The sequence below is a fragment of the Artibeus jamaicensis genome, unplaced genomic scaffold (assembly GCF_021234435.1).
Source record: "Artibeus jamaicensis isolate MK-2021 breed Jamaican fruit bat unplaced genomic scaffold, CSHL_Jam_final contig_387, whole genome shotgun sequence".
In the NCBI taxonomy this organism is placed as follows: Eukaryota; Metazoa; Chordata; class Mammalia; order Chiroptera; family Phyllostomidae; genus Artibeus; species Artibeus jamaicensis.
In genome coordinates, this window is record NW_026521812.1 from 10,517,582 (window position 1) to 10,531,424 (window position 13,843).

At 36.6% G+C, this 13,843-nt stretch overlaps 1 protein-coding gene across 1 annotated transcript in view; it reads right to left on the reverse strand.

Annotated features, from left to right (window-relative positions):
- Positions 1–13,843, reverse strand: part of RNF217 (ring finger protein 217) — a 112,697-nt gene that overhangs the window by 37,327 nt on the left and 61,527 nt on the right. The window contains exon 2 of the mRNA XM_037139640.2: positions 1,845–2,078. Within this exon, the coding sequence (XP_036995535.2) occupies positions 1,845–2,078 (234 nt within the window). The remainder of the gene's footprint in view (positions 1–1,844; positions 2,079–13,843) is intronic.

The window sequence follows — 13,843 nt, forward strand, 5'->3', positions numbered from 1 at the left end:
CCAGACCGGCACAAGACATGTAAATCAGGTAGTTCATGTTCATGTGAGCACTGGGAGTTTAATGATGAAAAATGTTATGTAAATATTACACTAAATAGTCAAATAACTGTTTCAGAAATTGTTTGAATTAGCCCCAGAAATTCTGTATGATATACAACACAGGGATTATTTACATATTCTGTTTTATATATTCTATAAAAGAAGATTAACAACCACAGTCATCCTCTAATTCTGTAGCAGCTTTATTTTTCTTGAAAATGGCTTAATGTTTAAACTTCATATTAGATTTCCACTCCTCACCCATTCCTCTGGATTTTAACTGCTTCATAATCAATAAATTTTGTACTGAATTCTTCTCTCCCCAAAGCAATTTCTCTTTTCTGCTCATCAAAGATAAACAAAACAAAACACAGAGTTTATTAGATTTCAGATCTTGATCCAGTTGCTCCCTGCTTCTCTTCTTACCTACAACCCAAATGATAGATGGTAGAGGAAACTACTTGCTAAACCATAATCCCCTCAAAGCTACAGAATGAATAATGTAGCCGGCGCTGCTTCCAAGCCATGGAACATTGGTGGGAACTTACCTTCAAAGGAGATGACTTCAAACAGCCTTTGAAACCACTTCATCCTGCCATTCTGCTGCAATGGCAACGATGACAACTACTGCCACGGGCCTCATCATTTTTCCACTGCATTTACTGCAAACGTTCCAATTCTGCTGCACCTTAGAGTCACGTAGTGAGTCTCGAAAATTTGCTAGACAATTATCCTGGGGTGGGCTTGGGGCCCCAGTGTGTCTACAGGCTCTCCAGGTGATTCCAACGTGCAGTCAAGGCTGTGAATCACTGACATGCTCCCACAGTGGCTACCTCAGGTTTGCCTGCCTTCAGTGTGCCCTCCGGTGACAGCCTCTATTACTGCTGCCAGAGAAGGATCTCTCCGTACTGCCTCCAGAATTCCATTCAAACTTACTTCTAAACGCAGCGTAAAAGACTGTGCAGGATCTGCTCTTAAACACCTGCCTGGCTGCCTGTTCCCTACTATCAGCAAGTTCCACCAAGCATTTGTTTCCCACACGCCTGTCTCGGTCTCCAGGCCTCAGCATGGACTCATCTCTTGCTCGGAAATGCTCTCCACTGCTTACCCGTTTACCTGCCTGGGAATGCATCTTCTCTCTGAAGCCTCTCCTGACATCCTGACCCCACTTCTCTATCAGAGTTTTCAGAGCACAAGTGTGATGGGTTTCATGTTTGGTTTGTCTGATTTTGCTTTTTGACTAATCATTGAACTGTCATTTTAGAGCATGTGTCTCTCACCCTCATTAGACACTTTTTGGAGCAAGAATCATGTCACATTTGCCTGTGTATCCCCATCTAACCTAGCACAGTGCCTCACATATGGCGATAGTTTGTATTTGCTGAATAAATGAATCAATAGCAGTTTATACTATTTTCACTTATTACATACAGACAGAGCCAGAGAGGATTCACACTGGGTCTACTGAACAAGTCAAACTTATACTAAATTTAAAAAGAATCTCAATCTTTATTTAACATTTAGTAATAGTAAGGACAATAACTTTAAGAATTAGCCTTTTAATTATGCTACTAGATGAATGTGAAACATGGTTAAAGTCAAAGAAAAACCTTCATTAAACCCTAAAGAGTTCTCTCTTATCATCGGCCTCCCCACAACATGTGTTTTCAGAATCAGAGCCAATATACACTCACCTTAGACTCCGGTAAAGGAAGGAAGCCCATTTAATGCCCACCACAAGTTGGCCTAATCTGGCTGCTCCCATCATGTGACATCTAACCCACAATTCTGGTGAACATGCTTACTTTGTATTTGCTTTCTGATCTGGAAGGGGTGGGAATATGTCCTTTTTTCTTGAAGGTTGTAAAGTGCTTGCATTGAGGACATGGCTTGGTGCTGGAATCAATACGGCCAAGTTCTAAGAAGTATTTATATTTGATGGAGTCTTCATGTGTTAAGTTATAGATAACCGTTGTTTCCTCCAGGAATTCAAAGCATTCTGTGATAGGGCATTTGATTTCTACTTGGCCAAGTTGTACCTGAGTGAAAGAGCAAATGGGAGAGAAAGTGAAAGACATTGGTTATTATGTCTCTCTTCTTTTTGTTCATATAGTATTTTTAACTTCATGATTATAGTAAATAATTCCCTGTTGTTTTTTATGATTCCTAACATAGTAAATGGTAATCACTTTGGTACATATGTTGAACAGTATCAAAAATAGTTAATCATGTTTCCAAAATGATTTATAGCATGTTTAAGCATTCCATATCATTATAATATTTGTGAACTTCAATGACCTGAACCATAGGCTCACCAAAGAAGCAAAGTATCATCATATTCTCTGGAAACCCCACAGTGAGACAGCATTCAGACAATGTACCATTAAATGAACAGCTGGGGTGACAAGGTGTTTCAGATTTTTCAACCTTACTACAGAATACCTCACACTGAACCACAGGCACATTTAACTATTTTAAAAGGACAAAAAAGAGAATATATATATATATATATATAAATAATTTAAACATTATTGCCAAAATAACTTTATTTTCCCTGACACTTCCATGTAAAGAACATATAATAATAGTTCTTATCAGAATCACAGGAACAAGTAAGACAACTAAACCGATCACAACAGTGTAAAAAAAAATCCTAATGAGATCTGGCTACCACTTCAGTAATTCATACAATGAATTTCTTCCAATGACAACGGAGTTTGATCAGGAGAGCGGGAAGATATGCTGGGGCGCTACATGCAAACTGCATGTGGGATTCGGATATGGCTACCATTCAAGATTACAATATAAGGTCAAAGCACACAGTGTGAACACAACTAACGTTTAAACAATAAAGAAAATAGACTAGTTTGGAATAAGGAGTACCTAGAATGTTCTGTGTAAGTGGTGAACAAGAGCTCTTTACATTCATGACATCATAATCTCTTTTGCTCATTGTGATGTAGCAAGGGGGTCAGTGACAGGCCAAATGGTGAACAGTGCTAAACCATTTCTTTCTCAGCTGGGTGAACCTGACATTGTGAGAGGGGAAACAACGTTGACCTTGATGAACAATGCCTGCTGTGAAGACTGGGGGAGGGCTGGGGAAAAGCTACATGGTCAGGGGAAAAAAAACATCACCACCAAAACAATAAAAACAAGAACAACTCTAAACTCACTGTAGTTTGTCCTTTAACTTTGCTGTTTATCTGGCAGAGACATGAGGAAAGGTGGTTAAGAAGCTACAGGCTTCAGGCTGCATGGAACAATATATTTAATACCAGTAAAGGACATAAGTCAGGCTGAAAATAAAATGAAAGAGTCTGTCTTTTGTTAAACTTGAATTATACCTATCTGTTGAAAGTGTAAATTACTGCATGATTTTATGCTACTATTGTACAAAAGCTGGTCCATAGAGGTTTTTCAAGTATTTGCCCCAAATGATTTTTTTCTACTTTTTTGGAGGAGTCTTCCTATAGTTATTACAATCAGGTTTTATTACATTTGTTACAGAGTTATAACAATGTTATTATGTTTTATCATAAGTTATTTTCACTTATAGCTCAAAACAGAGGTCCTCCAAAACCTTTTAAATGGACAAAAATTATATATGATATTATATAAGAAACTGGCCTAATGAGATATACAAGACATTTTAAAATTAACAAAATGTTTCCTCTTTTAACATTCTGTTGACATTTATCAAGCCCATTTCTGAGCCAGGTACTACGTCAGGGACTGAAGCATTTCAAGTGTCTATTCAGTAAAGAGGCAACTGTGATACAAAGTGGTGAGTGTGCCCGACAGGAAATGGGGGAGGCTTGGTAACTCACACTTGAGAAGTTCAGAAGAGGCTTCTTGGAAGAAGTGAGGTTTCAAGAGAGATCTTAAGATTAGTAGGACTTAGTCAAACAAGACTAAAGGTGTTTCAAGCAGACAGAAGATAACAACATGAGTAAAGGCCTGGAGGGAAAGGGAACACAGCACAACATAGCAGGGATACCCACGTGCCAACTGGATGAAATACATGCTGTCCTCAGGAAGAGGCAAACTAACTGAAAGATGGCAGCCTTAGAGGGACTGAATGATGAGCAGTAAAGAGTGAAGTACAAAGTAAGAATTTGGAAGACAAGACTGTACATATGAACTGGTCTCAGAGCACAAAGGCAGAGCATGAAGCCGCCTTACGAGTCTGGATGCTTTTCCTATAAAAATAGAAAACTTCAGTTTCAGTGTATGGAAGATGATTTCATTCCACACAGAATGGGCTCGCTTGGGTCATCTCCAATGACCCTTATCTATTGGGAAGCAATACTACAGGGGGTAACAGCTGGAATTTTTTAGTCCCGGTCCCAATGTTCTAAGCTGGCCTCCCTCACCTATAAATTTATTTATTCTAACTGTGTCAACAAGAACAATAGCAGCAGTAATTTCACAGCCAGCCAGGAGCGGTCAGGTCTTAGAGAAATGGAACATCCTTCAGGGACCAGAACAGTGCAAGGCAGCTTAAAGGAGGGAGTCTCCTTGTCACTCCTCCGGCAGGGCTGTTCATTACTACACTACCTTAGGGTGCCTACCGTCTAACACCCAACCTTGTCTTCTCCTCCGCTGTTTCTCAAACCTGCTGCAAATCGACTCCATTTCCATACAACACACCATTTCCTTAGGCCTTCATATTTTCTGCATTTTGCCTGTTCCATTCCTTCTTTCTGAAAGCTCCAAAATCCCTCCTCCACTACACTGAGCCAAATGATCTCATATTTTACTAAACAGAAGCACCATGATCATATTCCCTCATTTTCCCACTGCTCACTGTCCCAGTCCGTGTTTGTCCCCATCTGTTTTGTCTTCCTTACTTTTATTGCACAGGGTCAGAATCTGCTTCCAGGACAAGTGTGAGTCTTCTGACATGTCTGTTGAGAATTCAAGTTTCCTGGCCCACAGGGCAAGTAAGAAATTTTAATCACTGCCGATAAGCTGTCACTGGCAGTTAGAGACAGTTACTCATACAGTCCTTTGAATTACTCACACTTCTTCATACTAGCAAACTCCCTTTTCATAATAAAATGTCACCTGTGGCCTACATCTCTTGGCCTCTACATGTCTATCGATATTTTTCAGAATAATTTCCCGAAAAGATCACTGGCAAAGAGTCATCATGATTAAGCAAAGTACATTCATTTATTTATTAAAAAGATACATATTTCATCAACTCAAGCATGCATTTTCCAACGTTTTAATATCTCAAAAGTCAAGATTACCTTATAATAAATGATCTCTAGCATTGTGCCATAGTTTAATTTGCAGTGTTTTAATTTTCTTGGTGGCTCATAATACAATACTGCCAACTACAATGGATCATGTCTCAGATTTCAATAAAATGTGGTTTTTATGGATGTGGCAGAGTAATGGACTATGGAGAGATGAGGAAACAGACAGGGCTTCTATTGGAGGAAATGCATAATAAACAAGTGAATAAACCAAGCAGATTGTAATCAGTTGTTATGAAGGAAGGTATCTTTGAGGGGTAACAACTTGAACTGAGAACTAAAAGGCCTGTAATGGTGAAACTGCAGGGAGAGGCTGTAGTCAAAGGAAACAAGGACAAGGGCCCCAGGGCAGAATGTGCCCAGTGTGCCTGATGCGCCTCTGTTCAGAGAACAGAACTGAGTTACTGAAACATATCCTACATGACCCAGAACACACAGGCCTTGCTGTTATTCTAAGTTCAATGTGATTCATTGAGTGATTTTCATGATGAGTGACATACTCTGATTTATACTGAAAACCTCATTCAGACTCTTCCTGGAGAATGGACTGTAGAAGAACAAAAGTGGAAGTTGGGAGAAGGGTAGGATTGCACATGTACTTCCCGGCAATAGCATCGGGCTGTGGCAGTAGATGTCCAGGCAGTAGAAGACAGAGACTGAAGTAGGGAACCAGAGGTGGGCAGATGAGGTTCATTACAGGAGTAAAACCCAATGGCTTTTGGTGATGGATCAGATATGGAGGATGAGGGAGAGAAAGAAATCAAGGATGAGTCCAGGTTTTTGCTTGAAATATCCTGATGACTGGAGGGTGCTACCTACTGAGAAGTTTTTAATAAAATATAGTTTATGTGGGTATGTGACATTTGCTGGAAATGATCCACTGTAACTTATTATAGTAACAAGAATAAAGCTCACTAATTCATTCAAAAAACATTTGCGCTCCTATAATTATACTTAAATTATGTAAAGTAGTTGAAGTCATAGGTCTTGCTTTTGTAGAATTTGAGGATATAGCAATTAAATTTGTGTTGACAGCCTCTTCTGGCAACTTGGAATTTGATGGTATTAATTCATTTAACATTTTATTCAATGTTTTAAATTTTTATTAGGCATAATCATAAACACATGTAAAAGTTGGCAGATTGGTATTATAAACCCTTAAGTACTCATTCTCCGGGTTCAACAACAATCAGCTCCTGGCCAATCTTGTTTTTACCTGTGCCCTGACCCATATGGCCCCTCCCATATTATTTTGAAACAAAGACTAGAAATCATATAATTTCATTCATAAATATTGCAGTATGGGTCTATAAAAAACATGATATCAGTAACATGATATCAAATATCTCCCCAAAAGACCAAAATTCTTCAATATCAATTAACAGTTTAAATAATGTATCATCTATATTGCATTTGTAGAACTTTATATACTTAATGTATTTAAAACCAAGGTATTTTAAATTTCTGTTGTGTTCTATGCTAATACTACTGTTGATGTCACTGGAAAACACACTTTCTGATTCTTCTGACTGAAAAATATGCCATTCTTGTAAGATAAAATTATTAAAATTATTTAAATCTGGAACAATCTCCAAGGGTGTTAGTAAGAGACACTCTTTTCCACTTCATGTTCAAGCTGGATGGCTAATTCGCCACCTGGGATAACTCGAAATTAATTTAGTGACACAGGTAAAAGAGAGCTCCAGAAAAGTGGCAGGTCAGTTAATTAAATCATCCAGATAAAAGAAGAGAGGAAGCATAAACCTTGAACTTTGAAGCTCAATTTATCAAATGTGTTGTTTATGATTTTTGTCTTGGTTTTAAATGTTGGTCATGATAGTTGACAAGGTGCCTTGGCCTTCTGTTCACTTTATACCAGGGCATTTCAGACTTCCTTTAAACTGGAACGTGTTAATGTGGTGGTGGACAAGAGTACACCACAGCGGAATCAGTAACAGTAAGACTGAAAGGTGTAAGGTGCCCCCTACATGCCAAGCACTGTTCTAAGCACTTTCTGTGCGTGGGTGACTTTGTAGAATACGATAGAGACAGATTCATTTTTAGGATCACAGATTTTCCCATAAATTTATCATCTGTGAGTATAGGAGGTGGTTGCTTTTCTGATAAATATGATTTTTTGTTTACTCAACATCTATTACACAGCACTGTGCTAGATACCTTTCATTACTGAAAATACTAATGAAAACATCAAACCAAATATCTCAGAAGTTCTCTCAATTCTAGACAAGGTAAACATAAAGAAAATGACACATAGGTGAATAAGGTTAAAGTGCTAAGTACCAAACGAAAAGAAAGTATCTTAAAAGCAGTGGAGGAAAAAGACATCCCCACATAGAAAACCTTGGCTCCAGGTACACTGTGGATAAATTCTACTGAGAATTTAAGGACAAACACCAATAATACATAACTATTCTCTCTTAGAGAATCGGGCAAAGGGGGAGATCACTGTTCAGGTTGTTTTATGAGTCCGGCATAATTGTGATGCCACAACTTGATAAGGATATTGTCAGAAAGGAAAAGTACTGACCTATCTCCTCATAAACACAGATGCAAAAATTATACACAAAATATTAGCAAACCAAATTGAACATTACATGCAAAAAATAACATCAAAGGTTTATTCTAAAAATATGAGGTTGGTGTAACATTAAACAATATATTGATATAACTCTCACAATAATAAAATACGGGTAAAAGTTACAGATTATCTCAACAGAAAAAGTATTTAATAAATTCGACATTCATTCATGCTAAAATCTAAGCAAAGTGGGAAGAAATATAAACTTCCCTAATGTGATAGGTATCTACAAGACAACCTACAGTAAACATCACATTCAATGATGAAATAGTGAGAATTTTCTTCTTGAGATTAGAAATGGGGCAAACAGACACTGCTTTCATTATTTAACATTGACTAGAGCTCATAGTCGATGCAAGCAAAGAAGCAAAATGAAACAACTGGAAATGAAGATATAAAACTCCCATTTCTTGCAGATTGCATAATAGTATATACAGAAAATCCAAAATAATTTACAGATACACTATTAGAGTTAATAAGTGAACTTAGCAAATTTGTTGAATAGGTTAGTACACAAAAATCAAATATGTTTCTATATGCAAGTAACAAGCAATTTGAAAATGATATAAAATGTACACTTGAAACCTATGTAATCATATTAAGCAATGTCACCTCAATAAGTATAGTTTAAAAATGTGGAATAATTGAAATAAATACATGAATATTAATCAAAGAAATAATATTATACCAATATTAAAAACATCAGGTATGAATAAATCTAACAATAGTTGTGTAATATCTCTACAGGGAAATACTCTAAATATTTTTCAGAAAATGAAAAGTAGCAAATAAATGAAGGAATATATCAGGTTCTTGAATTGAAAGCTTCAATATAGTAAAAATGTAAATTCAATCCTTACTGATCTACAGATTCAAGGCCATTTCAATAAAATCTGTTCTGGTTTTCTTTTCTTCTCCTCCTTCTCCCCTTCCTTCTTCCTCTCCTTCTCCCCTCCTCCTCCTCCTTCTTTTTTATTTTTTGAAGAGATCAAAATTATAAGCTGTGGGGTCAAAATTATAAGCTGATTCTAAAACATGTATGGACAGTCACGATACTCTTGATCTAGAAAAAGGAAGTACTCAGACTCGTTCTACCAGACAGAAGATGAAGCATCAAGCTACAGTAGCTACAACAGTGTGACAGTGATCCAAGGACAGATAAGGTCACACGATAAGACGACAGGACAGAAAGGAGCACAGAACAGAACCACTTACATATGGGAACTGGAGCTATTCACACAGCAGAGCAGTGGAGAGGATGTTTTTTCCAATAAGTTATACTGAGTCACTTTCCCTTGGCCTCCAAAATATGCTTCAATACCCTAAAGATGCCAAAAGCAAAGAAAAGCAAAAACCATTGCTGGTTTCACTATGAAAACCATTCTGCCCTTCCACAGATTGTAAGAGATTCTCTAAACAACTGTGAAAAGTGAAATAAGAAAGCAAAAATTTTACAAATTCTGGTGCTTTTGAGGTTTATGAGTAGGCAAATTAGTTAGTGCCTTTGACTGAAGGGTAGGCACATTTAAAGTAACAGATTCAGGGAAAATTATTGCAAAGTAGACATGTTGGCCAAGAAGAGTCATATAGTAGCTCCCCAAATTTGTTCCTAGTAGGCAAAAAGGTATTTAAAATTTTTTATTGTATTTTTTCCATTACCATTTAACCATCTTACATCCCCCTTCTCTCTTGGGCCTCACAGAATGTGTTTACCTACTCTTCCTGGTAAAAGCTCTTAAAATACAGCAACAGCTACCATGTCCCTCCAGCTTTTTCTCCTGGGAAAGCATCCTTACATTTTAAATTATTCCTCACATCTTGGAAGTCTTTCCTTCTTTCTGGTGTTGCTGGTTTGTAACGAAGTGTGACACCCAAACAAAAGCCATCCTGAAGGTATGGTGTGGCCACTGGGAAAACAGGGTTATCCTCAACCACGGTAAAAGCTGAAAGAAAGGGAAACTCTTACAAGTTACCCAACTAACTCAAGAAAGAAGTGGAAAACTTGAATGGGCCAATGACAACAGAAGACATCAAGGTATGCCTTCTTCTAGGAAAGCATCTATTCTCTGGGTTTTCACCTGCTGCGATGAAATATTCCCTCCTTCCCACTGCAGTTGTATCCTTTTTCTCATCTTGTCTGCTTTTACTTTCTCTGATCCTCAAATCAAGGACACTAAAAGAATTAATCTTTATTTTATTTCTTAAAATAACTGGTTTCAGGGCTTGTTTATATCTTTCTGTTTTCCTTTAACATTTTTTTATGTTCAATATTTTCCTTTTCTTGCTTTTGTTTCATTTTGTTATTCTTTTTCTAGTTTCTTAAGATGATTCCTTAGTTCTTTGTTTTCTGCTTTTACTTTTTATGAATACAGTTTTTCTTGTATAATTCTGGCATAAAATGTTGTTTTCACTTCTATTTTTTTAAAGATGTTATTTATTTATTTATAGACAGAAAGGAAAGGAGAGAGAGAGGGAGAGAAACATCAGTGTGTGGTTGCCTCTCACAGGCCCCCACTGGGGACCTGGCCTGCAACCCAGGCATGTGCCCTAGATTGGGAATCGAACCAAGAACCCTTTGGTTTGCAGGCCGGTGCTCAATCCACTGAGCCACACAAGCCAGGGCTCACTTCTTCTTTTAGTGTTTCTTAATTTCTCTGCAGTTAAAACTTCCTGATGATTTTTAAAAACATTTATATTCAATTTTACTTGATTCTGAATAGAAAAGTAAAATCTCAATTTAAAAAATTTGAAGGTTTTATTTCCAGCCCATTAAATAATCTTTAAAAATGTTTCATGTATGTTAAAATTTTCTACTCTAATCGAAAACATAAGATTCTATATAAATGTCTATGAAATCACAGCCTCGATGCTTTAAGTCGATTTTTCTATGAGCTCATTAATTATTTAGCTGCTCCTAAAACAGGAGTATTAAAATTGCTTACTAAAATTTTTTCAAAGTATCTTCGTGCTTCTAGTTTATGTACGCTTGGTTTACGCATTTAACTGCCATGTCACTGATGCAAACAGGCTTATGACATATAAATAGTCTTCATCCTATTTGGTGTTTTTACACTTAAATCTCTACTTCAGCAGAAATTAATACTTTCACTTCTCCCTTCTTTTTATTGGCATTTTCCTCCTTGGACTCTGCTCTTTTCTTCTCAACTTTTTTAAAAATCACTTTGCTGTGAATGATTCTATAGAATAGCTTCAATTTAGTACCCAAGTATTTATTCAGGGCAAGTCCCTCGGCTAGCTACTGGGGGGATTTAAAGATGAACGAATTGCTACCCACAAGTAACTTTCAGTTTATCAGTGGAGACAGACATGAGCATGAACAACCACAGTTCCCACAGAGAAGCTGACATAGACTGGAAAAGGAGGTATTTCAGTTAAACAGCAAAGGATGAAAAGAACCATAATGAATTGATTTGGCTATGTCTTATTTCTTAATATAAAAAAACATATAAAAGACACATCTGATAATGTTAGATAATCATTGTATTTATATAAGTCTGTACAAGTATCCACATATATGAAAAAACATGAATTGAGAGGTTTGAAGAAATTACTAGAAAATACATTTTAGGTTGTAAAATTATTTTTTCCTATTTAAAGTTCTAATATTTGTATTAAAATTTTGATCGTCCAGTAATTTTTAAATTTTTGCCTAAGTGTTTTCTGCACTGCAGCAGATGACAGATACGGAACTATTAGCAAAACCTGTGACTAAGACTTAGGCTTGGTCTTGAATGTAAGACAGGATACTTGAGAGCTCAGGCATAGGTTTGTTACGTATCAAAGCTGAAATATGAACACGAAGTTTCTGAATACACTTGGTAATCTCTGTTTATCCCGTATATCATCACCCTAATGAATTCTGGGCTTCACCCTAACACTACAGTGTGCGGTGGAGGAGGCAGTCCTGTCCCCAGGGAACTCAGCGCTGCGGGAATCCATCCCACACGCTGCTTCGGTCAGAGCAGCGGGGTGCCCTTCGGGGAGCTGACCTCCAAGAGTGCTTTTTAAAATCCCAAACCTTTGTTCTGGAAAATTGTTTAACAAATGGAACGAAAAAAAATATCACTCCTTACAATACTACTTGTCAACTTGAAGGTAATCCAAGTTTTGACACTTTTAAAAAACACATGTTCTGTATTTTCACTTACAACCATTGAAACTGTTTTTTTCTTCCCCTTCAGGTTTTGGTCTTTCAGGATTGGCAAGCTTCAAAGCTTTCCCAAACGTCAACCAAGTTAACACAGTTCTTTAACGTAAAAAGAGCAATTTCAACAGAGTCTTTCATGCCAAAACAAAGTATCTCTGTGTACCATCCACCCAGTTCTAGGAACAGTCTGTTCATTACCTGGAGTTTGCAGATTCAATAAAGAAAAATATAATTCCCTCCTTCCTGGCTTCTATTCAGTATTTCCTGATATAAAATACTGTTTAGTGTGGAGTGACCAAATTTTCCCTTATATCTATCTCTCAGGAACAAAGTTCAAGTACACTTGAGTATAAAAAGAGAAAAACATATTCTTCGAATTGTCTTCTCTTTGGAAATTTGAATTTTATATTTCCAAAGTAGAGAGAAATCTTATTCTAGGAGTACAGCAGTGTCTTTTAAAAATATGAATTGGATAGAGTAGTGTCCAAAAAAAGGCTTGCGTGGTCAATGAATATATGATACACTTTTACTGAGAAGTTCTGTGACTGAACTGAAAAAGGACTGGAACACTCAGTGTTAAACATCTTGGTTTACTCCAACTACATTAAAAAAAATCCTACTCTGCTTCAACTGAGTTTTTAAAGTGACACTAAAACAATAATGAAGAAAAATTCTAGACTTTTCTACTGGCCAACATGTTAAATATTGCTCATGGGTTAACACTGAAATAGTTCAAATGTAGTTTTTGGTTCAAATACTCACTTGAGAAAACTAGTTCAAATGTAGTTTTTGGTTCAAATATTCACTTGAGAAAACTAGTTAAGATAAAGTACATAGAAAGACAGTAAGAGAGAGACCACATAGGAGGACTGGGAACTGTAAAGAAATAGAACACGGCACAATATTTGAACAGAGCGAATAATCATTAAGTAAAACTAAAAGTCAAGTTGTTTTTTAAAAAAGCTCATATGCCAAATATAGGTACACATGCAAAGGGAGAATAATAACAATATAAATGTTTTATATAGTATTTATATATACACAATATGTAACTACTATATATAAATGCTATATATTTCACATATTATGTACTAAATACTTTGTATTTATGAATACTATTTTGCACTAATTTTTTCAGCTTTATTATATGCTCTTATCTTTTTAATAGATTTATTGATTATGCTATTACAGTTGTCCCATTTTTTCTCCCCTTTATTCCCCTCTGCCCTGCACCTGCCTCCCACCAGCATTTCTCCACCTGAGGTCATGTCCATGGTTCATACATGTAAGTTCTTTGGCTTCTCCATTTCCCATACTATTCTTAACTACCCCTCCGTCTATTTTCTGCCTACCATTTATGCTTCTTATTGCCTGTACCTTTTCCCCCACTCTCCTCCCTTCCCTTCCCCACTGATAATTCTCCATGTGATCTCCATTTCTGTGATTCTGTTCCTGTTCTAGTTGTTTGCTTAGTTTGTTTTTGTTTTTGCTTTTAGGTTCAGTGGTTGACAGTTATGTGTTTGTTGTCATTTTACTGTTCATATTTTTATATTCTTTTTCTTAGATAAGTCCCTTTAACATTTCATATAATAAGGGCTTGGTGATAAAGAACTTCTTTAACTTGACCTTATCTGGGAAGCACTTTATCTGCCCTTCCATTACTAAATGATAGCTTTGTTGGATAGAGCAATCTTGGATACAGGTCTCTGCCTTTCATGACTTTGAATATTTCTTACCTCTTTTTTTATATTGAATTTTAATAAATTTTGC